The 24167-nt window shown below is 49.3% G+C and overlaps 1 protein-coding gene across 1 annotated transcript in view; it reads left to right on the top strand.

The window, feature by feature from the left end:
• The window catches only part of LOC125928653 (polypeptide N-acetylgalactosaminyltransferase 17-like), a 159029-nt gene that overhangs the window by 26076 nt on the left and 108786 nt on the right, over positions 1–24167 (top strand). Inside the window, exon 2 of the mRNA XM_049639378.1 lies at positions 13513–13690. Coding sequence (XP_049495335.1) covers positions 13513–13690 — 178 coding nt within the window. The remainder of the gene's footprint in view (positions 1–13512; positions 13691–24167) is intronic.

Below are 24167 nucleotides of genomic sequence, written 5' to 3'. Positions count from 1 at the left end.
TATAATGTAATAATACACGTAATATATTGAAATATGGTGGATGTATATCGTTGGGCATGGATGTGTGGACACGCAGACGCATGCATATACACACGTATGTATTTTTCCTGCCGTGTGGATTGAACTCGGCCCCCATCGTGGCACATGAACTTGCCATGCTGGTAGATTGGTAGATTCCTCCTCCCAAGGCTGCAGATGTCAGGAAAGATATGGACCTAAGCCAAGTTCTTTAACCCAGGTTCTGCCACTGTGGCTCTAGTGGACTAAGGGGAAGCCTTCCCTCACCCCCACTGCCCGCACTTCGTTACGTTCAGATGGATTTAGTGGAAACAGTCGGGGCTCTTCCTCCCCCACCCCGGAGAGGACTGCTCTGGGCCTTGATCTTCCCTGAGGCCACAGTCTCCAAACTGATCTTTTAGTTAACGAATGAATTAATTCTTTTAAGTTTACTTATTTTGAGAGAGAGAGGGAGAGAGAGAGAGAGAATCTCCAGCAGGCTCTGCACCGTCAGTGCAGAGCCCAATGCGGGGGCTCGATCTCATGAACCTCGAGATCACGCCCTGAGCCCAAATCAAGAGTCAGATGCTTCACCGATGGAGCCACCCAGGCGCCCCTCAAAACCGATCTTATAAAACAAGAGGGATTTGGATCCAATGTTCATAGCCGCCTTACTCATGGTAGCCCTAGACTGGGTTCCACCCATATGTCAACCACCGGGTGAACGGATGTATAGACTGGTGTGTTCATATTGTGGGGGACCATCCAGCCATACAAAGCAATGAACTTTGTACTGATCCATGATCCAGCCACGTAAAGTAATGATATGAGTAATAGAGTGCATGAGTCTAAAAGAAGTATCGTGTTGAAAAAAGGAAGCCCCTACAATAGGATTCCATTTATAAGAAGTGCCAAGACAGCAGAAGCGGCCTCTGGTGATAAAGTCACCGGTGATGTGTTTATGTCTGGAGGAGGGGACAATAGACCGGAAGGGGGCATAAGGGGACCTTATTACGTGCTGGAAATGTTCTAGATCTTGTCTTGAGTCGTAGTTGCCCATCAGGTGTTTACAGCACTTTGAAGTGAGTCGCACTTTGGGTCTGTGTATTTTAATCTCGGTAAGTTATATGTCAGTAAATTACATGGCCATGGTTGTTGCAACAACAAATGGGGGAATGAGATACCATTTCATAACCACTAGGCTGTGGTGAAACAAGCAAAACCTAACAAGTATTTGAGGATGTGAAGAAGTTGGAAGCCTTGTGCCTTGCCGGTGGGAAGGTGAAGTGATGTAGCCATGTGGAAAAGAGTTTGGGGGTTCTTCAAGAGTTAAACGTAGCATTAACTGTATGACCCAGCAGTTCCAATCCTGGGTACATACCCTAAAGAACTGAAAACAGATATTCAAACAAATACTTGTGCGCGGATGTTCATAGCAGCATTGTTTACAAAAGAGCCAGAAGGTGGAAACAACCCAAATGTCCGTCAGTGGACAAAAGGGATAAACAAAATGTGGTACGTCCATGGAATGGAATGCTATCCAGCCACCAAAGGAATGAAATTCTAATACAAGCTACAAGGTGGATGAAACTCAAAAATATCACGTTGAGTGAAAGGAGCCAGGCAAAAGGTTATATATGGCATGCTTCCATTTAGAGAAATATCCGGAAAGCAGATTAGTGGTTGTTGGTGGCAGGGTGGGGCGAGAAGGATGCATGATGAGTGTGGAGTTCGCTTAAGGGGTGATGGAAACGTTTTGGAATTAGAGGCAGTGGTGGCACAACACTGAATGTACTACATGCCACAGAATTGTGCAGTTTAAAACGGTTCGTTGGGTGTTATGTGAATTTCACCTCAATTTCAAAATATCAGTATCATGTAAAACAAAAAAAAAATCGGGGGAATAAAGTAACACGTTAACCTAAATTCAATACGATTCATGAACAAAGCAGCTGAAATTGAAGCTGAGGGTTGGCCCAGGGGCCAGAGGTGAGTGTCGGCATCTATCTCCTCGGGTTGGTCCCACAGGCAGGCTGCTCCCCTGTCTGGTTCTGACCCCGCGTTTTCCTCTGAGCTGACCGTGGAGGTGGCCACAGCCCGGCTTTCCTGTCTTTGTTCCGAGTGGCTGGGTTTTTCAATTTCCAAAAGTAAAGGTATGTTCAGACCTGGCTTCATCAGATTTGTACTTCGTTTTTATTTCCAGCGATTTCAGTGTGTGTGTTCGCCATGGGTGCATGGGCCTGTACCTTCTACGGGATATGGATAGAAATCTATTTTGGGGGTGGAGAGACCTGTTTCGGAGGTGCCAGACTAAGGCTGTTTTAACCCCAAGATATGGAATATGATTTTTAAAAAAAAACAGTGGCTGCCTGTGGGAACTTGGCAGGGTAACGGTGCTGATGGTGTGACTTGTGGGTCTGTCACATCTCCCCGAGTGGGCACGTGAGGGTTTTCACCCCAGCGGCTTGCAGGCGCTGTGTCCCTACCCGTGCAGCTGACTTGCAGGGTGTGAACGCCAGAGGCAGAGCCTTCCGCGCACCTACAGGCAGAGAACGTTACACCTGCTCACAGGACCTTGGGTCATCTTACAGGTGAGCAGGCCCGAGCCCCGGAGACAAGCGACTTGAAGGGCTTGTGGGGCGCTGGGGGCCCATCTAGGAGACGGGTTTTCTTGTCTTATGATTAGCTTTTTCTGGAATGCTTTTTTGATCCGTGTTGCTCTTCGTCTTGTGAAGTAACCTCCAATGTGCCAGGTGCTTGACCTGTGTCACGTCTTGAGTTCCTCGCCGCAGACCCGTGAGGTGGGGGTTATCTACCCCACTGAACAGACAAGGAAACTGAGGCTTAGGCAGATTTAGGATTTGCAGCGCTTTGACTCCCCTCAGCCCTGGCTAGATGCCTGCTGTGTGCCAGCCCCTGAGCACACTCTCTTGTCCCCGTGGGCTGTTGCCTCCCCGGGGGCCGGATCGATAGGGTTCAGCACAGAGATGACGTGTGGTGGGGCGAACGGCAGTGGTCAGGCAGAGCTGTGTGTCCTTCATGTGTCTGTGCGTTTAGGTCTCTGGGGGGGGATGATTCGCCCTCATGGTCACAGCCTCACAGAGCCTGCTCTTCCTTGGCATCTGGCACTGATGGAAGAAAAATGCCTGCTATATTCAATCAAACTTTTTTTTTTTTTTTTTAATTTATTTTTGGGACAGAGAGAGACAGAGCATGAACGGGGGAGGGGCAGAGAGAGAGGGAGACACAGAATCGGAAACAGGCTCCAGGCTCCGAGCCATCGGCCCAGAGCCTGACGCGGGGCTCGAACTCACGGACCGCGAGATCGTGACCTGGCTGAAGTCAGACGCTTAACCGACTGCGCCACCCAGGCGCCCCTCAATCAAACTTTTGAAGGAGATGATTTAAATTGTTTTGATAACACCCTTGGGAGTTGGGGCTCCTTTTGATAATTTAGGAACGTGTGCTCTCATTAAAGACAGGAGGTGGATTTGAAGTTTTCTTCCTATAGGGAGGCTTGTTAAATTCACACATCAGACTGGCACGGAGGTCGGCGTGCTGGCCAACAGGGAGACATCTGCCCGTCTCTTGTCCCGTGTCCCCCCTCCCCGCCAGCCACAGCTAACATGGCCAAGCTCTTCCAAATCACTGGCTATTGGACGTTCATGGACTTGGACAGGATAACAAATGGAAGGGGGTTATTTTCTGATCCCAACAAGTGAGAAACGGCTCTTCTTCCTAGCTTGGAAGGCAAGTCATCGGTTCCCTACACACCCTGTACACACATCGTTATCAGCGTGCTGCTAGGCACAATTAAAAATTGCACACGGTATTTCTAAAAGGGGAAGAAGAGAAAAGGCATTTCCAGAATCCACACATGCCCGCCGCCCCTGCGTCTCCGCACAGCATGGACGCCGTGTGTACAGTCTTGTGCACACGGTGTGTTCCTGAGCGGGACCTGACCCTGACCTCGAGCCTCCAGGCCCTCCCTCCACCCCCTGGCATAGGCTGAAGAGACGTGGGCTGCTGTCAGGGCCTCAGAGACTGAACTTGGTCTTTTTTCCATAATTTGTCATCAGCTGTTCGTTGTGCTGTAACAGAAGCTTGTTTTTTTTTTTTTTTTAAACAAATATTGAATCCATTTACGTTTAAAGGAGCTATCAATAGGGAAGGATTTCCTATTGCTATTTTGTTAATTGTTTCCTGTTAGCCTGTACTTCTTTTGGCTGTCTTTCTACAGGCATAAAGTTTCAGTTAAGCAGGATGGATACATTGTAGAGGTCCGAAGCACAGCATCCTACCTACGGTTGAAGATGCAATGTTGGATTCTTACAAATTTGTTAAGAGGTTGGAGCGCGTGCTGAGTGTTCTTATCACGGTAAAATAAAGTTGAAAAAACAGTGAGTAATGGAAATGGTAGATAAATTAAGGAGTCTACTTAGATGAGAAAAGAATTTAACTTTCATCTGAATGAACCTTTTCTTGGTAGCTTCTGGTTTTCTTTACCCAGGGGAGGATGGTGAGGCACCTGCTATGGGTGGTAACTTTAAAAATAGTCTAGGGGGGCCTGGGTGGCTCAGTCAGTTAAGCATCCGACTTCGGCTCAGGTCATGATCTCGCGGTCTGTGAGTTCGAGCCCCGTGTCGGGCTCTGTGCTGACAGCTCAGAGCCTGGAGCCTGCTTCGGATTCTGTGTCTTCCTCTCTCTCTGACCCTCCCCCGTTCATGCTCTGTCTCTCTCTGTCTCAAAAATAAAAATAAACGTTTAAAAAAAATAGTCTAAGTAGGTGCAAAGCATGATCATAAGATGGTTCTTAAACATACCCTGAAATTTATGTTTCAAAAATGAGCATTCCCTAAGTTAAATGGCCACCTTGGAACTCTATACAGTAATTTCAGGGATTGAAAGATACAGACGTACGTGTGCGAGGCTGTGTGCGCACATGTACCCTCTCTTGATTGTTCTGGGCACACAGTCTTGTCCTTTGCTTCCAGGCTGAGGTATTTTTACCACGCGGAAGGTTACCGCAGCGGGGAGAGGTAGCCAGGCTGAGTTGGTGAAAACCCAGAAATACTGTTTCACTGGATTTTATTAGTTATACCAAATTTCTTATTTCCAGAAACATAGCATGACTCATCCGGTTCAAAACAAAACAAAACAAAAAACGAAAACTGTCTCCCTTGCAATTCTGTTGAACTTGCCTTATTCAACACGGGGCACTCATTTGAGATCAGGAGAAGCAACTTTCATGCATTATATTTCATTTCATTAGTATACTAAGTATACTTAGTATACTAAGACCCTTAAAAATAGGATGGCTTCTGTAGGTTAGGCATGCCAGGCTTCTTGGTGCCACTTCATTGCTATGTTTTTTTTTTTTTTTTCATTTGCTTCATAAATTACACCAAAGTGAAATTAGCCAGCCCATTCTGCGTGAGCGATCCCTGAGTCCAAATTGGTGGGGTCTGTTAATAACCGCCGCTCATATATACTTTGGGATGCCTGAGGGGAAAGAGAGCGTGGTCAAATACAGATACGGTGTTTTTTCTGACTTGCGCTGCCAAGATGTCTGATTCTAATCTTTCTTGTTAAGACCGTCATTACGGATACTTAGCACATTGATCCCTTCTTCGGGAGCGATTCACAGATACTCTCCTATTGGGAAATGACTCTCTTTGTTTCTTTGTGACTCAGATTAGGTTGGCCTCCCCTCTGAAGAAGACGCCCTTACAGTTGATGAAGAGCCACATTCCTTGCAAGACTTGACCCTGAACATTTGCGATTAGCCCTTTGTATTTCTCTTTCTGGACGTTTAACAAAACTTGGAACATTTGTCTCTCCAGGATCCAAATACGAGCTGAACTCCTCAGGGATGGCTGTGAGGCAGGTATTTTAAAAACAACCACATCAGAGTTACCTGGAGAGAGTAGGCAAGAGCTGGGTTTTATTTCTCCACACGAGTCTCCGGGAGCACGTGTGTGTATTTGGGTCCGTCAAAAATATGAAATGAGCGTGTCCCCCAAGAATGTCCGCGAAGCTTTCAACTCTAACTTCTCTGGCTCAGCTCTCAAGCATACCTTGCTTGTTTGTACAAAACACGCCTAGATCCCGCTCTTTGGTTTTGGCCAGCTTTCCTACTTCAGGGATTCGGCAGAACTCAAACGGTATTCATTCATTCATGGATTCAATTTGCTCTTTTTCACCCAGCAAATAATTTTTGAGCATTTACGAAGTGCTAGGCCTGGTGTAGGCTCTGGGAACGCAAAGTCCCTGGCCTCTTGGAGCTTATTATCTGGAGGGACTGACGAAGCAACTGTCTACATACTCTATAAGGTGACGATGACGGCTGGAAAGAAAATAAGGCCGGGTAGGGGATGGAGGATGGCAGGAGGTTTGCTTTTATTTAGGAAGGGAAGAAGCCTTACAGAAGGACTTTAGGCAGAAGGGGCAGCAGGTGCAAAAGGAGCCAGGGAATGGCAAGGAGGAGGATGAGCAGGTGGCTTTTGGGGCACATGGTAGTGATGTGGTGGGAAGAAGTGGTCAATGTTGGGTATATTTCAAAGGAAGGGCTGACAGGGCCTCCTGAGGCCTTTGGTGGGTTGAGGGCAGGTGTGGAGCCCCAAAGGGTGGCTGGAAACCTGAAGCTGCTCTGGGATAAGATGGGGGGACGTGGGAGGGGCGAGTTTGGGAGGGGCCGTGGGAGCTAGGCATTGGGATGCTGAGCTTGGGATGCCTGTGGGACACCCAGGGTGAGATGCTGTGTGCACCGGTGGGTATCCGAGTTTAGAGTTGAGGGGAGAAGCTTGGGATGGACAGAACACCGATGTGTGGCGAGTATTTAGCGCGTGGGACTGACTTTAGGGACTTAGGCAATGAAGGGAGCCTGAGAAGGGAAGAGAAAGAAAGGAAACAAGCTGAGGATGAGCCTGGGGCCATCTTTTGAAGCCAGAAAATAAGAAGGAATCTCCAAAGGAGACTGAAAAGAAGCCACTGATAATAAGATGGGAGAAAAAAACCAGGAGAGGTTAGTGTCCTGGGGTGGGGGGTGGGGGGAAGGGAGAGAAAGGTATTTATTGTAGCAATTGGCTCAAGGCACTTGTGGTGTGATTCAGTCTGAGTCTGAAGGCCTGGGAAGCAGGGGAGCCGATGACATTATCCCCGTCTGAGGGTAGGAGAAGATGAGGTGAACTGTCCTAGCTCAACAGCGAGGCAGAAAGTAAAAGGGGATTGAATTCCCCCTTCCTCTGCCTGTTGTTCTAGCTGGGTGATGGTACCCGCACTGGGGAGGGTGGCCTACGGATGGGTGAACAGAGTCCACTGGTCCACCAGAAACACCCACACAGACACCCCCAGAAAGAATGTGTAATCTGGGCTCCCTGTGGCCGGCCCAGTTGACACACAGAAATAACTACCATGCTTTTACTCAATCCATCATAACAACCCTATGAATTAATCCTAGTATTAGTATCCCCCAGTCACAGATGAGGAAACTGAGGCTCAGAGAGGTTACGTGACTTGTCCCAGGTCACCTGCACCCTTGTGTTAGTTTCTCAGGACTTTGGTGACAAATCGACCACAAACTGGGTGGCTTACAACAATGAGCATCTGTTCTCTCAGATTTCTGGAGCCTCAAAGTCTGAAGTCAAGGTGTCCGCGGGGCCGTGCTTCCTCTGAAGTTCCAGGGAAGGATCCTTCCTTGCCTTTTCTAAAAGCTCCCGGTGGCTGCGGGCCATCCTGACTGTTCCTTGTCTTGTAGGGGCATCACTCCAATCCGTGGTTCCATCTTTACAAGAACCTCTTCGTCTGTGTGCGTGTCCTTTCTTATAAGGACGTCAGTTGTTGGATTTAGGGCCCATCCTAATTCAGCACGACCTCATCTTGACTAAATTACATCTGAAAAGAAAGGAAGAGAGAGAGAGAGAGGGAAAGCAAGCAGAGAGAAACAGAGAAAGAAAGAGACAATGCAGATGTGACACGTCTAGGGATGGGCAGGGTGAGCCTCAGACCGTGATACAGATCTGACAAGAGTCAGGCTCTTGGTTGATCCTTGGTTGTCTTTCGTGCACCGGGCAGGAACGATTAGGCGCTAGGATCCTGGCCGTGTTCAGTCACTGGCTGGGGCTGCCCAGGAAGACCGTGGCCACTGCGCCCAAGACGAGGCCGACCCCAAAGGTCCTAACAGCTGGGGGCTGTGCACTGGCAGGTTCTTTCTGGAAGGTAGAGTCGGGCACCACATGTGCACGGCTGCTGTTCCTGGCGCCTTAGTTTCTTGTGTATTTCAAGGGCTAGTTTCTTGTGCATTTCAAGGGCTAGTTGCTTGTGTATTTCAAGGGCTCCTGTGGAGGGAACCATGGTGGTACTCCTCTTTCCTCATTGTCGGCTCAAGGTGCAGCTTTGCCCCTTTCGTCCGGTTTGGTACCACTCATCCATAAACTGGCCAGCCTCCCAAATCCTTCCTATTGCCTCCTTTTCTGCGTGCCCCGTCCATGAGGATTTGTGACTTAAAACGTAAATCCCTCTTCCGACGTGTTAGGTGGGGTGCTGGAGAGACAAGAAAATTACATAGGTACGCTCAGTCAGCCATCTTTCCTCAGAAATCTAGTATTTTTTTCCCCCAGTGGAAAAAAAGACAAAGCACAGAAGAGGAAGGGAAGTTAGGCGTAAAAAAATACTGACTTCCCTATTGGAAGAGTCAATGACGGCATGTACAGGTCTAGAACTGAATGAAATGAAATGGGATGGAGAGATGGGGTAGGGATCCGTCCGTGTGCCGGTGGAAACTGAAGCTATGGGGGAGGGGATGACCACATGGGTTCAGGCGTTGGGTCTCCCTTTGCAGCTTGAATGACCTTGGGGAAATTACCTAATGACCCTGAGTAGTTCTGTAAGTGTTTGGTGACAATCAATGGGCAAACCGCTAGAAGTGGAGAGGGTTTTGATGAAGCGGTGTTACATGCGGGTTTTTGTTAGGAAATGCGTCGAGGGCATCATTCTTGGACTATAGCAAGGTCTGATCGGGAGACACCACTCAGTCTGCAGGGGTGCCGAGATGCAAATTCCTGACGTTTGCCTACCTGTGCCGACGGGATACCTGCCGTTTGGAGAGCTTCCGTTCGTGCTTCCTATCCGGGTGTTTTTGCTAGAAAATGATCTGCTACGTGAGCATCCGTTGCTAGTTTTACCGGAAAGTTTAGTGTTTTACTTAGAGGTGTAGTATTTTTTCCTCTCTGGGTGTTAGGGACTGAATTGGGTCACTCTAAAAATAATATGTTGAGGTCCTAACCCCAGTACCTCAAATGTGACAGCATTTGGGGAGAGGGCCTTTGAAAGGTCATTAAATGAAGATGAGACCATCAGGGTGGGTCCTGATCCAATTGGACTGATGCTCTTAAAAGAGGAGGAGGGCAGGACACCAAACACAGAGGGAAGACAGGCATCTAGTCTGTAAGCCGAGGAGCGACGGCCCCCTTGGCGCTTTGAGTGTGGACTTCCAGCTTCCAGAACTGTAAGAAAATAAATTTCATCCACTTTGTGGTGTCTCATTAGGGCAGCCCCAGCCCACTAATACAGTGGGGAAATGAAAAGAATAAGGTTGGAATTGAGGTAGATGGAGATGGAGATGCAGGTGTACAGACTCTTAAAATTAAATACCTTAATCCCTGACTTCATTATTTTTCTTCTGTCAAACATAATCCGATTTGGAGAAAAAAAAAAAAAAAAGGCTTCGAGCACATTTTAATTTTTGCTAGTTTCTTGGGAGGGGCTTATTTATTTATTTTTCAAACTCCTGCTTCCCAGACTAGTAAATTAGTAAATGCTCAGACAGAAACTTTCTGTGTTAGCAAATCTTTCCCCTACTTTTTTTTTTTTCCTGCGGTGACTCTCCTTCAATTGCAGATCAATTCTGGCTCCAGGAGAAAGCACCACAATTGCTTTCTTTTCTCTCTGGCTGACCCACAAGGAGAATACATTTTTCTTTCCCTCAGGATGGCAGATTCTGTCCCGGAAATTCACAGGAGTGAAATTGTTAGCAGTTGTTCTTCAAATCTGGCCCTATCTTTTGTGGAAACTGTTGTCTTCTCTGACATTAACTTCATGTTTAAAGAGGAAATCTATCGACCATTATGCTGAGAGTGCCCGTTTTTTGGTGGATGTCCTATAGTCGGCCACAGCGGGGCCCCTCTCCGGGATGCTGTCCTCATAGATCCACATGGGGTCAGTGGTAAAGGACACGTCAGGCTGGTTATCAGGTGTCCCCGCCTTTGACTGTGGAACTGGAGAGTTTCTGTGTTTTTTTTTTTTTTTTAATTTTTTTAACGTTTATTTATTTTTGAGATGGAGAGAGACAGAGCATGAACAGGGGAGGGGCAGCGAGAGAGGGAGACACAGAATCTGAAACAGGCTCCAGGCTCTGAGCGGTCAGCACCGAGCCGGACGCGGGGCTCGAACTCACGGAGTGTGAGATCATGACCTGAGCCGAAGCCAGACGCTTAACCGACCAAGCCACCCAGGCGCCCCGAGTTTCTGTGTTTTAACTAACATTTTGGATCTTGCAGAGATCTTAGTTGTTAGCTGGCCACTGAAGATGGTTCCTGAACAATTCATTTGCAACTTTTTTTTTTTTTTTAAATAGTCTAGGTTCCCTGGAAAACCACTGGATGTCATAAGCAGGAGAGTATCATGATTCGATTTATACTTAAAAAATTTTTTTTAATTGTGGTAAAATACACATTGCATGAAATTTACCACCTGAACCATTTGTAAGCATGCCATACGGTCGTTTTAAGTACATTCACTGAAACTCTAGATCCGTTAAATGACCCCTCGGTCTCGCCTCTCCCCAGCCCTCGGCAGCCATCATTCTCCTTTCTGTCTCTGTGAATTTGACTCCTGTAGGGATTTTATATAAATGGCATCATACAGCATTCGTCTTTTTTGTGACTGACTTATTTCACTTAGCACAATGTCCTCCAGGCTCATTCATGTTGGAGCACATGTCAGAATTTTCTCCCTTTTTAAGGCCAAATAATATTCCATTGTCTGGATAGACCATTCTGCTTATCCATTCATCTGGATGAACGGACGTTTTACTTACTTCCGCCCTTTGGCTGCGGTGAGTGATGCCGTGAACATTCTGCCTCGTGAATGCAAATATCTCTTGGAAGACCCTGCTTTCAATTATTTTGTGTGTATACCTAGAAGCGGATTGCTGGGTCGTCTGATAATTCCGTTTTTTACTTTTTGGGCGGGTGGTGGGGGGGGGCACCACACCATTTTCCATAGCAGCCGTCACTGTCTTACATTCCCACAGTGTATGAGGTTCCAGTGTCTCCGCATCCTCATCAACCCTTGTTCTTTTCTGTGTTTTCTTGTGGTTTTTTTGTTTGTTTGTTTTTTCTTTTTTTTTTTTGTTTTTTCTTTTTTTTTTGTTTTTTCTTTCTTTTTTGTTTTTGTTTTTTGACATAGCCATCCGGTGGGTGGGCGGTGGTATCTCTTCGTGGTTCCCAGCACCTTTGTGACTTTCCGCTGGGGGTGTGTCATGTTCTCAGGTGCTGGTGCTCAGAGACAGTAGGATCCAGTTTCTGCCCTGAAAGAGGAATCTCATGGTCTGTTGGAGGAGAGACGCATCCAGACAGAAAACTATAATACGTCATGCACGCGTTGCGATGGAGATAGGTCTTAGGAGAACACGGAGGGGTTGCCATCAAGGAAGACTTCCCCAAAGTGGGGATTCTTCTTGGACGTATTCTCCAAAGCCCGCTTGGGAGAAGGAACCAGGACAAGAGAAGCTAAAGTTAAGCTCCAGGCAGTTGGTGGGTTTGGGTTGGAGCGATCTTTTGGGGACGGAACGTTGGCGGACGCGTTTCCTTCTTTTAGCGTAGGTGTCTGTCTGGCTCTGAGAGATGGTAAAGGGTACTTCATTGGGACACTTCCTTCACAGTTTGTGGTTGTCCGCAAGGGGCCAGACTGAGGCGAGGCCTTTGGGAGAAAACGGGAACCGTAGGTAAGTAGGGGGCAGGTGGAGCCTGATCCAGGGTGATGGGTGTTTGAAGGGGAAGGTTTGAAGGCTGTGGGTTAGGGGGCGTGCAGTCACGTGGGGGAGAGCCCAGGGGCAAGATGACAAGTCTGGACAGAGAAAGTACATAAAGGCCTGCTATTTAGGAACGGTGCCACTGTTGTCATGGCGACTCACATTTGTCGAGCCTCAGAGGCTGTGTGCAGAGGAAGAGAGAAGGACTGAATTGCAGTCGGAGGTGGGCAGTCTGGCTGCCGGGCCTGGGACTGAAGCGGTGTGTGATCTCACCGGTGTTTCTGCGGGTTGTCCCGACACCGAGGCTGCTCCGTTTCCGCTCTCATGCCTCTGCGCTGCCTTTTCTAGAACTGCTCTCAAAAGAGGCGGTGGGTCTGATGTCACGAGATCTGTATGCTTTTCTCGGGGAGGAGACACACACACACACACACACACACACACACACAGAATATAATTTTGCTGAACTTCTGTACTAAACACCACCCCCCCCCCCCCCCGTTTGATTTAGCGCTTACGTATTTAGCATGGGCTCCTTGTAAGGCTCCCTGCAAACTTGTCTATCTGTCAGAGTAGACTGAGAACCCCTTGTATCCCCAGAACCCTACAGAGTGTCGGACACTTTGCAGATTAGTAAACATGGAGCGTGAAGGAGTAGATGCGATGCGTCTTGGGAGTACGGAGGTGGCCTGGCCAGCCCTCTGGGCTCCGCTCCCGGAGAATCTTTCCTTCCTCTCTGCTCTCTCTACCCACCGCGTCTCTTGACTCAAGTCCTTTTTCGTCTGACTTGGACAGCTGAGGTCACCTTCAAATGGACTTTTCTCCCTTCAGTGTCATCCTTCTGACTTGTGTCAGTCAGGGTCACTTTGTATCATCGCACGAAGACCTGGTCACGTGTTTTCTCTTTCCCTAAGAGAAAGAGACCCGGAAACCCAAACCCACGAGGCTCTGCAATCTGATTCCCGTCTGTTCCTCCGGCCTTACCACCCTTCCCGGCTCGCCTCTCTCCCACCTCTTGCTGCTGCGAACTTGCCTCTTCCTTCTGTGATTTGAAGTTGATGCCTCTCCTTCCCCTGGGAACATGCTTTTCCCGCCTCTCTTTGGCCTGGCACACACTGCATGCTTTTCGGAGTGAAATCTTCATGTTGCCTCCTTAGGGAAGCTGGTCATGCCTCTTGCAAGGCGAGGGCGCCATCGCTCCCTTTGGGTTCCCATTACCTTTGTGGAGACCTTCACTGGGTCACTTACCCCACAAATCCCCTCAAAGTATCTTCTACTCGTATTTATTCCCGTACTGATTTCAAAAATGGTTTAGGCCACAGGAAGATGACATACTGCAGAAGGACCCGTATGGATATCGAACGTTATATTGTAGTGGCAGTCATAGCTGTGTGGAGGGGAATTCGTGACAAGGGGACAGCAGGAAGGAAGCTAGGCGCCACGGGAACTTGAATAGCGTTACGCGTTCGGTTCCGCGCATTTGCCAGAAACGGAACCGGAATCTGCGCTGGTGCTTTCGACGAAGAGATGTCATCCAGGAGGCTCAGCTCGTCTCCGGGATAAAGCGGGTCAGGGGCAGCACACCCAAGCCTGGTGCCGAGACCCTAAAGAGAGTTCCCGGAAGTGGGCTGACCCCGAGTCCTATCACGGTGTCTTCAAGGGCATGTGAGGCAAATTGTGCCTCATTGCGTTTGTTTGCAAATCCCGGAAGAGCTGGTGGTGTCAGAGACCACGAAGACATTTACCGTCTACCTAACAGGAATCCTGGAGGTCCAAGGCCCCAGGCTCTTTAGGAGCTCTGAGGTGTCAGGTGTGTGGTTCTAGTCCCGATCGCTCGCACTGCTGGCTTCGTGGTTGGTCCAGATGTCATGTCCTGAGGGTGGGCATCTCAAGCGGAGTCAAAGGGCTTTCCTTTCTATCAGAGAGGAGCAGTTGCTCTTTAGGAGTCTCTCCCCTGTATTGGCCAGAGCAAGGTCACGTGACACCCCTGAGCAGCAGAAGGGCTGGAGAAGCGTCCAGCAGTGGGGCGCGATGGGCTTACGCCACCTTGATCATCGTGGGGCTGGGCCGATTGCCACCCGGTCAAGGTTCTGTTAGCAAGGAAGGAGGTGGGAGCGGAGGAGAGAGGGTTTGGGAAGACAGCTCAGAGGGACGGCCTCAGTAGGCCCCTAACACACCAGTCCAGTAGACCCCCGTTTTCTAGGAAGCAAACCCAGTGTGCAGCTCAGCGTTGATTAGATTTATTCCCAAAATAACTCTCGAGTCTTCAGAGGGATGGCCGCCCTGTATTTCATTTCGGAAAGCCTCTCTGTGGATGTTATTTTATTGCTACTGACTTTCTCTGTAACCCGAGCAGCAGGGAGCTTGAAAGTGAAGCTTCCTGACAATATCCGGAGTGAGGGTTTGTTGTTTGGCCAGTTAACTCTGTGTTGTGTCCGTCAGCAGAGATGGGAATAGGGGACCACATGCCCTCGGCAAAGTTGACAAACCCAATGAGGATGCCTGGTTCCCAAAGGTGTGCGGTGTATGTAGGCTTGGCAAAGACTCATGTGGCTCAGGCCTTCCAGCTAAGCCACGCTGGGGTGGGGTTCACTGGTGATCCCACCAGATGAGGAAGCTTCTTATGGCTGGAGATAGCCTGAGGGTCAAGCCCCTCCGCAGGGAGTGAGCCAAGGGTGTGCTACTAGAGACGATGAAAAGGCACAGTCAGAAAAATGCTGCTCTAAGGAACCTGTTGGGCGGGGAGGAGGAGGGGAGTTTCTCCCTTGGCTTGGATCCTACATGGCGAACCAGTGGGGGACATGTATCAGGAGAGAACCGGAGACCGTTCATCGCAGGCACTACAGTTAAATGACTTAGCTCTGAAAATAGATTTGATCATCCATCAGGCTTGAAAACCCCATAGAAAAGCGTTATGTGCTCTTTGGGGGTTGGGGGTTAGACTAGAGGTTGTGGAAGCCCAGTAACAGGCTCTCCCCTAAACCCCAAGGATTTCACCAGAGCGCAGGCAGAGGGAATGGCCCACCTCTGGTCCAGGTTTCCATATCCTTGATAGGTACCGCTTGCCCCAACACATTATGGGTGAGCTACCCTGTGAGACACAGCGTCTGGCTTTGCAGCCAGAGTTGGGCTGAGCTCCGCTCCAGTCAGCTACTCTGGAACCTTCATAAGCTCAGAGAAGTTGCTTCCTCCTCCTCCCCCACCAAGGATAGGTTTCCAGAATTCAGCCAAGAAGGGAGGAAGGAGGGGGGCAATTCAGAAATAAGCATCCCAGAGGTCACAGGTTGGATACAGGCAAAGCCAATGGTCACCTGGTTTCTTCTCTCCAGGAATGGCTTCCCATTCACCACTCCCTCCACATTGTGATGGATTTGGGCTTAGTTTGGCCCACATCCAATGTCTAATGGTACTGGTTTCCAAACCGTCACTTCCTCAGAGAAGGATCAGAAAGTTCTGTGTTTCTTGAATTGTCCATCTGGTAACTTAGATGTGCCAACTGTATGCTCTAGACCCGGGGAGCATTACCTGGAAGGTTGGAGGACCGTTCGAGGAAGTATATTTCTGGAGAGCTACCTTAGGTGGTCTGGGAAGGCCTGGGGGTGAGGGAGCCTCTCTGCGTAGCTGAGGGAGGGGGTGGGAAGAATCCTTCCCCTCTTTCCCTTCCCAAGACCATATTGGCCAATATGGAAATGAATTCTCAAGAAACACCGGTGTCCTAAAAGGAGGGCAGAAGGTTAAGGGAGTTTTCAAAGCAAGTAAGCCAACAGAAAGAAAGCAAAAATGTTTCCAGACAATAAAACAAGGCACAAATTGAGATTTCTGATGAAGGAGATAAGCTGAAAGTGACAAGGTTAAAATTTTTAAAAATACAAAATAGAAGGAATAAAATTTGAGACAAGTGTTAAAAGTAGGTTGGTAAGAGAATACTTTTTGAGTGAAATAGAGTTTAAAAAATAAACACTTGAGCTACTGAGAACAAAGGTGGATAGAGAAAGAATTTTTGGGGGGGTTAGAGGATGAATAATGTACAAGATCGAGAAAGTGGAGAGGGATCCCAACTCACGCTTCTGTTTTGCCTGGAGCACAGATCGGATGCTGTGGTTCAGGACGAGGTCCGCGATTTGTAACTGAGGAAACTCCCAGAACCGTGGAGAGATGACGCAGGGTAGCACAGCTGGTCCGTGTGGAGTCATGACAGGGACACAATTGGGAGGGTCTTCCCTTGACTCCTTAAATTCCTGAGAAGGGCCGGCGAAGGGACAGGAGCGTTCACGTTTAAGGATGTAGATGGCTGTGCTGGGCATTTGTTCTTACGGGTCCCTTGTGTGGGGGAAGCAGAAGACGCTGCAGCCGAGAAGGACCTTGGCGGTCACTGAGACAGAAGAGGACATCACTCTAGAGTATAGCTTACCTTCCCACACCAGCTGTCCCTGTGTCTGCCTCCTCCCGTCAACTTTCATCATTGTCTGTCTGCCTGGATCAAAACCTTGGTGTGGGCCGCCCCTTCCACGTCACCATTGCTAAAAAGCCCTTGAGAATTTGGCAGGGTCATCTGTGAGCATGTTATCGGTCTGCTGGGGCTGCCATAATATAATATAACAGACCGGGGCGGGGGGCTTATAGAACAGGATTTCGTCGTCTCACAGTTCTGGAAGCTGGAAGTCCAAGATCAGGGTGCCTGCGGGATGGGTTTGCCCCAAGGCCTCTCTCCTTGGCTTGCAGACGCCCTCTCCACATGGAGGTCTTCCTGCCTGTGCTCATCCCTGGGGTGTAAGAAGACGCTGGTCCGATTGGATTAGGGGCCACGGTGGTAACCTCATTTGAACTCCGCCACCCCGGTGGAGACCCTCTCTCCAAGTAGGGTTCCATGCTGAGGTCCCGGGAGTTGGGAACTCAACACCCAGCAACATGTGACAGGGCATGTGCGTGCGGTACACCTCACCTGTTGCCCTTGACCTACTTTAATTACTTGTGTCATTAGTTGCTTCGTGTCGTTTTCGCTGTGGCCACCGCCTCCCGAGCTGTGCTCACAGCGGATCGTGCACTGGTTGTGCTCGGCGGGCTTGGCGAGGAGGGGCTCCCCCAAAGAGAGATACCTAAAATCCCAATCCAGAGTCCACGCTGGGGAGAGCCGTAGACTTTCCCACTTACCGCACTGGGACCATTAGGTCTTCCCATCCTTGGGTCCTAGGACCATGAAAACATTATTCTAAGCTCTTACGGACCACCGAATGCTCTGAATCACCCCCCAAATCACTCTCCGGAGTCTTTATTTTTACCCCTCCAAGTGGTGTGGGTGTATCTCAGCTTCCGGTCCAGACTGTAGATCCCAGGAGGACCAGGCCGCATCCTGGGGATACTTTTTTCCCTTCAGGTGTCTCCCCAAGGACTTGGAATGACACTCCTCCAGTAGGTTGAAATTTGAGAGAGGATGGTCCTTGGGCGGCAAAGGTTCTTCTGCGTTGTGGCCGACTGTCCAGTGCCAAAAAAGCACAGCAGCAAGCTATAGACCTCGTTTCATTTTAGCAAAGAATAATTATCTAGAATGAAAGCGGCCTCAGGAAAAAAAAAATCTTCAATGTATCAGGTGAATATTTTGTAAAGGAGACTCTTTGACCTTAAAAAATGGTGAGCCATAGCTCAGTGAAAGCTAATTAGGGAGAGAGCACGCTGGTCGGGGGGAGAAAATGCATATTGACTCAGAGTTTCTCTCTATGAAGGCAATTTGTATAACAATGAGTACATATTGGGTTGGAGGCCGTTACTGGCTTATTGGAAGCCTTCCAGGGCAACTATTGTGGTAGATGCCGAGCCCCCTCAGAAACCTGGTTTTAAAAGGAAATTAAATGTGACGGGTTCGAGTTGCTGCAATTGTTAGCCTCGGGGAGGGAATAAAGGGGACATTTTGTCATGTGAGATGTCAGGAAAATTCCCGAAGAGCTCGCGAGGCTGTCCACTTGAAAAAAACTCCCGCCCCTAATGGAGTTGGAAAAGATCATTTAAGTTTGGCTATTAGGCGCTATGGGGGGGGGGGGGGGGGGGTGCAGATGTCCTCCTTCATCCTTATAGGGACAGTGGGTTTTTCTACTTTTGCAAAATAAAACACACCTGAAGGACAGTGTGGGTGTGTAGTTTATTGCTCTGCAGACAAGGGGATGGAAAAGTTATAGTAGGTGGTTATTCCTGAAGAACAGAAAACTGGGGCGCCCGGGGGGCTCAGTCGGTTAAGCGTCCGATTTCGGCTCAGGTCATGGTCTTACCGTTTGTGGGTTCGAGTCCTGCGTCGGGCTCTGTGCTGAGACAGCTCGGAGCCTGGAGCCTGCTTCTGTCTCTCTCTGCCCCGGGGTTCACAGGCACATGCTGGGGGGGGGGAGTGGCCCCGATACCAGAAAGAAGGGCCACGGAGGCCCTCTTTCCGCGTGCATTCACTGCAGCTCTTTGGAAGCGGAAACTGGCATGTCTGTGTTGGGGGTCTCTTAGGGTGCATGTGTTGTGTGGGTCATCACTTCCCCCCAAAGGCTTCCAGGTTCTTCTCAAGCCAGGAGCAATAAATTCGGGGTGTTTCTCGTAGGTCGTTCCCACTAACCCTTGCCATGAAGGTCATTTTCTACGAGGCGGAGAGTGGCTGGGGCGTGAGACTGTGTTTTCTTTTGGTCTGTTGCATTCACTTGCATCTCTGTTTAGTGAAGTGTCCAGACTCTTCCACCTGCCTAAACCTGCAGCCTCCAGGTCGAGGCTGTTGGCCGCACTGAGAACCAGGGCCGTAGGCTTCTCCGTGGAACACTTACCTCTGCTCTGCCTGCTGTTTGTTTTCCTCAGTGGGGGGCTCCAGCAAGGGAAGGAAGCAAAGTGACATGGGACATAGAGGAATCAGGAGCATGTGAGACGATCCAGGAGGAGAAAAGACAGAGAAACCTGTCCCGGCCACAGAGGCCTTGTGCTCCAGGGATGGTGGCAACAGTGATAGTTCCGGGACTCAGAGGAAGCCACTTTTTCTGTGTGTTCCCAGGCAGAATTAAGACCAACGTGTGAAATATCAAAGGGTGAGGCCGATATTAACCCTATTCAGAGAACATCTAAAATGAACCCAGTGGGGGCGCCCGGGTGGCTCAGTTGGTTAAGCATCCGACTTCGGCTCAGGTCATGATCTCACGGTCCGTGAGTTCGAGCCCCGCATCGGGCTCTGTGCTGACAACTCAGGGCCTGGGGACTGTTTCAGATTCTGTGTCTCCCTTTCTCCCTGCCCCTCCCCTGCTCACGCTCTGTCTGTCTGTCGGTCTCTCTCTCAAAAATAAACAGACATTAAAAAAAATTTAAAGGAACCCAATGGAGTAGGCTGTCTGGGGGCTCGCGTGTGAGTTTGGACCTCCGGAGGCGTTTATTCTGAGGCTGGATTCCATCCCGGCGGCACAGTGGAGGAGGTGTATCCTGCATTAGGTCGAGGACTGGAGTGGCCCTGGATGAGCCTAAAAGCCTGAGATTCGGGGATTCATATATTTGGGGGGGGCTCTTTTGCATCTGCTGAATTTATTGAATCTCCAAGAGGTTGGATTTTGCCACTTGTCCACGGAGTGATCAGTCCTAAGCTAGTGCCTGTGTTGCTGTAGCTGGGCCCGCCCAGGTGCGGAAGGATCTTGCCTCTTGCTTCCCTTCTTCTGGTTTACTGCGATGCCACGGGGCTCTGACGCTCTGCGTCAGGTGTTGGGACCTCACAGCTGCCCACTGTGCGGGGCCGCGCGTAACCGCGGAACCCCTGGAACAAAGGCCTTTGGAAGTCTACTGATCTCCAGATGCCGCCAGGTTATTCCACATCCTTCGTTTCCTGACAGATGAGCTTTCTTGCCTGTGTCCTCATTCTGTCACATATGTTTTCACACCGGGGCTGCACGGAGAGGAGCGTGGAATCCGAGAATACAAGGGGTCTCCGACACTTTTCAGCCCCCATTTCACACGTGCGGGTTTCGTGGCCGGGATTTGCGTGAGGCCGTCGTCCCACCAGGGCAGAGAGGGCCCTGGGATCCACAGAACCACATCCCCTGCATGCCAAGGCTTATTTATTGATTGATGCTTTTGTCAGGGTAACTGTTTTCCGTAATGATCTAGAATAGAAGGAGCGCCATATTTCTCTGCTCTTTCTTACAGAGGCGCCTTGGAAGCATTACCTGTACCTGCTGCCTCCATTCGTTCACTCTTGTTCTCTCTCGAGCCTGCTCCAGGTTTTGGTTCCCTGAAGCTGGTCTTGCAGGACTTACTGGTGCCTCGGCATGACCAAATCCAAGAGAGCGGTTCCCGAAATCCACCACTTCCGGGTTTTCTGTCTCCATGCCAGTTTTCTTGTCACGGCTCTTCTCTTTCTGTCCCCTGCCTGTTGGAGTGCCCAGGGCTCAGCGTTCAGGCTTCCTTGTTCTCTGTGTATCTCTGTTGCCTAGGTGACTCAAGGACCATGTCTTTAAATTCCCTTCGGACACTCGGGTCCATGCTAATTTTATATCTCTAAAGCTGACCTCATCCCCTATATGCTTGACATCTCCATTTGGACGTCTCGTGGGCGTCTCCAACTCAGTGTGTCCCAACAGAATGCTTGTCTCTGTGTCACACCCACTCGTATCCAAAATCTTTTCCTCCCATTTTCCATCTTACTGAATGGCACCAACGTCCAAAATTCTTTGTTGCTCAGGTAAAAAATATAAGTGAGCTCTTCCTGGAGTCTTTCTTTCTCTCCTGTGTCTTCAGATAGGCGAATCTAGCCTGAGTTTGGCCGGGCTTGCTTTTTAGCTACAGATGGCACCCAGCTGTTCCTTGCGTCTCATCCTCCTTGGACCAGTGGGCCACCCAAAGCCCGTTGTCATGTTGAAACCAGGTGAAGAGGTGAAAGCCGCCAGCGCGAGCACATTTCAAGCTGCTTCTCGGGTCATGTCCTCTAGTACCTTGTTGACCCAAGCCAGGCTTCATGGCCAAGCCCAGAATTAAGGGAGGGGAAGTAGCCTTTGCCCAGCAAAATGGTCAGGCCCAACATTAGTGGGGTGGGGATGTGTACTCTTCCCAGGGAGGTGGGGGGCAGAAAGTATGTATTCCCTGAACAGAAATCTAATGTAGCATGTTGGAGAAGCATTTAGAGGGGAAATGTACTTATCAGTCAATGGGATCTTTAGCCAACAGGGTCTCTTTATGAGGACATGAGGACCTGGCTGTTCATTTTTAAACTTGTGGTGCTTCTGAGTAGCTCTTTGAGAATGGGTGTTTTATGATTTCTAGTTCCTAGAAGCAGGGATGGTCATGGTAGCGGTGGTGATGGTGATGTGGATGATGATTGTGGCGGCGGCGGGGTGTGTGTGTGTGTGTGTGTGTGCGTGTGTGTGTGTGTTTGCAGACGCGCGCACATTAAAGGAAGGTGATGCTGATGATTTTTAGGAGCAAAGGAGATAGCGACACTTCCCTAAAGGGGTTCACTTTTATGTTGTCTTCTCTTCCTCATCCCTTTTCTGATTTCGTAATTTACCCTTATGACGTGGCCACCGTCGTCACTCGAAAATCTGTGGATCTCTACATATGGTTTTGAAAACGTATACGCTTTTTACAGAGTTTGGTGAAGGTTAGTTCACTGCCTTCTCCCCCTCCCTTTTTAACCCCTCTCATTAGGAATAGAACCCTAAGAGGAGGGTTCAGGGCATGAGAGGAGAGGAGTGGGAATTTGCTCTGAAACCTCTTAGGACCGGCAGGTGCCAGACGAACGTGGCAAATGGCATGGTCGGCAATGTCTTGCTTGCGTTTGACGCCAGCGAATTTTGTAGGTCACGGCGGAGGACTTTCTCCAATTCAGCATATTTCCCACCCAGCCCTAGGTCAGCCTTTTCTCCCCCTTGTGTAGTTTTTATAAGTGATGCGAGGCTAAGTGACACAACTATCCCGTGCAGCCGGCGTCTCTCATCTGTCTGCTCTAAGCAGTCTCGATGATTGCCAAGTGCGACGCTTCTTTATTTTATTAGAAATAGTTTTTTTCATCTACACGCGCAGACATATGCATCAGCTAGAGCCTGGGCCAGCCCGGAGGCGTGTGCTCATCACCTCCACGCACAGGGGGATGTTTGTGCCAATGTCTGCTCGGCACCAAGAGGGAGATTCAGGCCCTTTTGGTCCTCTTTATCAAGCACGAAATCTGAGAGTGCATTTCGTTAAGACATGTCTGGCAAGCTGAAACACATCGACCCAGGTTCTGGCTCCACCTCTGACTGTCCTCTGTGGTCTGAGGGGCCTTCATAATCCTGACCGGGCCTCCCTTTTCCTTTCTGCGGAATGTGGATAGGGCTCTTCTGAGGATCAAATTAAATAATCTTTGTAGAAAAGATCCCAGGGAGTATAAAGTTCATAATACATGTACGATATGTCATTTTGTATAAAACTGCAGTTTGAAAATTTATGGACAGTTTGTTCCAAAGGCACTTCAAGCACATAACAATGATTCATATCTCTTGGAATTGCAAATGCTGCATGAACAGTTTGGTTAATGGGCAAAAATGTACTTCTAGTATTCTGGGCTCCCGGGGGGAGCCACATCCAGAGACCTATTCGTCATCATTTTGTCTTCTAGGATAGAATCCAACGGCGGACGACCATGGGTGATGGAGTGGATGTATGTATCCCCTTCTGCCAAATTCAGATGTTATTGCCCCAACCCTCAATGTGATAGTATTAGGAGGTGAGGCCTTCGGGAGGTAGTTAGGTTTAGAGGAGGTTATGGGAGCGGTGTCCCCGTGATGGCACTGGGCTGAGAAGAGAGCCCTCACTAAGAACCAAAGAAGCAGCACCTTACTTTTGGACTTCCCAGCCTCCGAATCTAAGAAACAAATGTCTGTGGTCTAAGCCTCTCGATCTATGGTATTTTGTTATAGCGACCTGAGCAGGCTAAGACATCATGGAAAATTGGGAACCATGGTCCTATCACACGACTGAGGAGTGGGTATGTTTAGCTTGGAAAAAAGAGAATACGAAGACAGGTCATGATAATGTCTTGAAATATCTGAAAATAACAAGAAAGCGTACTTATTTGCATGACAGGTAAACCAGGAATGCCCTGCCCTGCAAGGTGGTGAGTTCTTTGTTTCTAGAGGACTATAGCAGAAACTGGGTGGCCATCTCTCTGGAAGTCCCGCGCTGGATGGTGGTGTGGAGAAGCAGCTGAATTTTCCTTCCTTCCGACTCAGGATTCTGTGTCGGATCCCGGGGGCACTCTTGCCGTTAGATAGAGGAACGATTTATTCCGTTCTCTTCTGCCAAGAAGCAGCTGACACGGTTGAACTCTGTGAGTTCGTTCAAGATATCAAGACTCACAGAACCTTCGGACATCATGTCTGAGAAGCACTGAGGATACGGGACAGAAAATGTCAAAATCATTATAATGCAGATGTCAACAAATGTCAAGATCATCACGCTAATAAATGAGCTGGGGATTTTATAATGATTTGATAGGAGTTCGTGAAGCAGTGCTTACCAGTTTCTGACATGTCTCCAGGAGATGTCTGTGTCAGCACTAGAACACACGTGGTAATATATTTGGCCAGCGCAGCTCATAATGCACTCGTTCACTTATTCGTGCGTTCAGTGGCTTGGCTCACTCAGCTATTCGTTCACGTGTGCAACACGTACGAAGCGCTTCCTATGTGCCAGGGCGTGTGTAAGACACAGAGAGGCCTTCCTGTTCCCAGGAAGTGTGACTGAGTCGTCAAGGGCATATATAGTATGATAGGAGCCGTGCTCTGGTTGAGATTTCCACCAAGGGGCGGCATCTGACTCTCTGGCCCGGGCGGCGTTCAGAAAGGGTCTGCAGGTCTGTGTCGAGTCGCGAGGATGACTGGCGGAGGCACGGAGGGGCAGTGACTTTTTAGAGGCGTCAGCAGAGTGTGGGATAGCTCAGAAGAAACTCTGAGGCAGGGGGAAGGGTGGAGGACGAGGCTGGGCAGGGAGTCAGCTAATGAGCGGCTTTGTATATTACATGGAGAGTTTGGATTTTTCCCGTAGCAGCAGGAACGCGCTGATGAATTTTAGGCAGTGATCAGCCTGGTGTGCCTCACACCCTGGCTTAGTCTCCCTCTGAGGACTGGGTTAGGAGTTGACTGCAATAACTCGAGGACTTGGGCTTGAATCC

This window comes from Panthera uncia, chromosome E3, assembly GCF_023721935.1.
Source record: "Panthera uncia isolate 11264 chromosome E3, Puncia_PCG_1.0, whole genome shotgun sequence".
Lineage (NCBI taxonomy): Eukaryota > Metazoa > Chordata > Mammalia > Carnivora > Felidae > Panthera > Panthera uncia.
The sequence above is the reverse complement of the archived record's forward strand: the minus strand, read 5'-3'. Positions and strand labels throughout refer to the sequence as shown.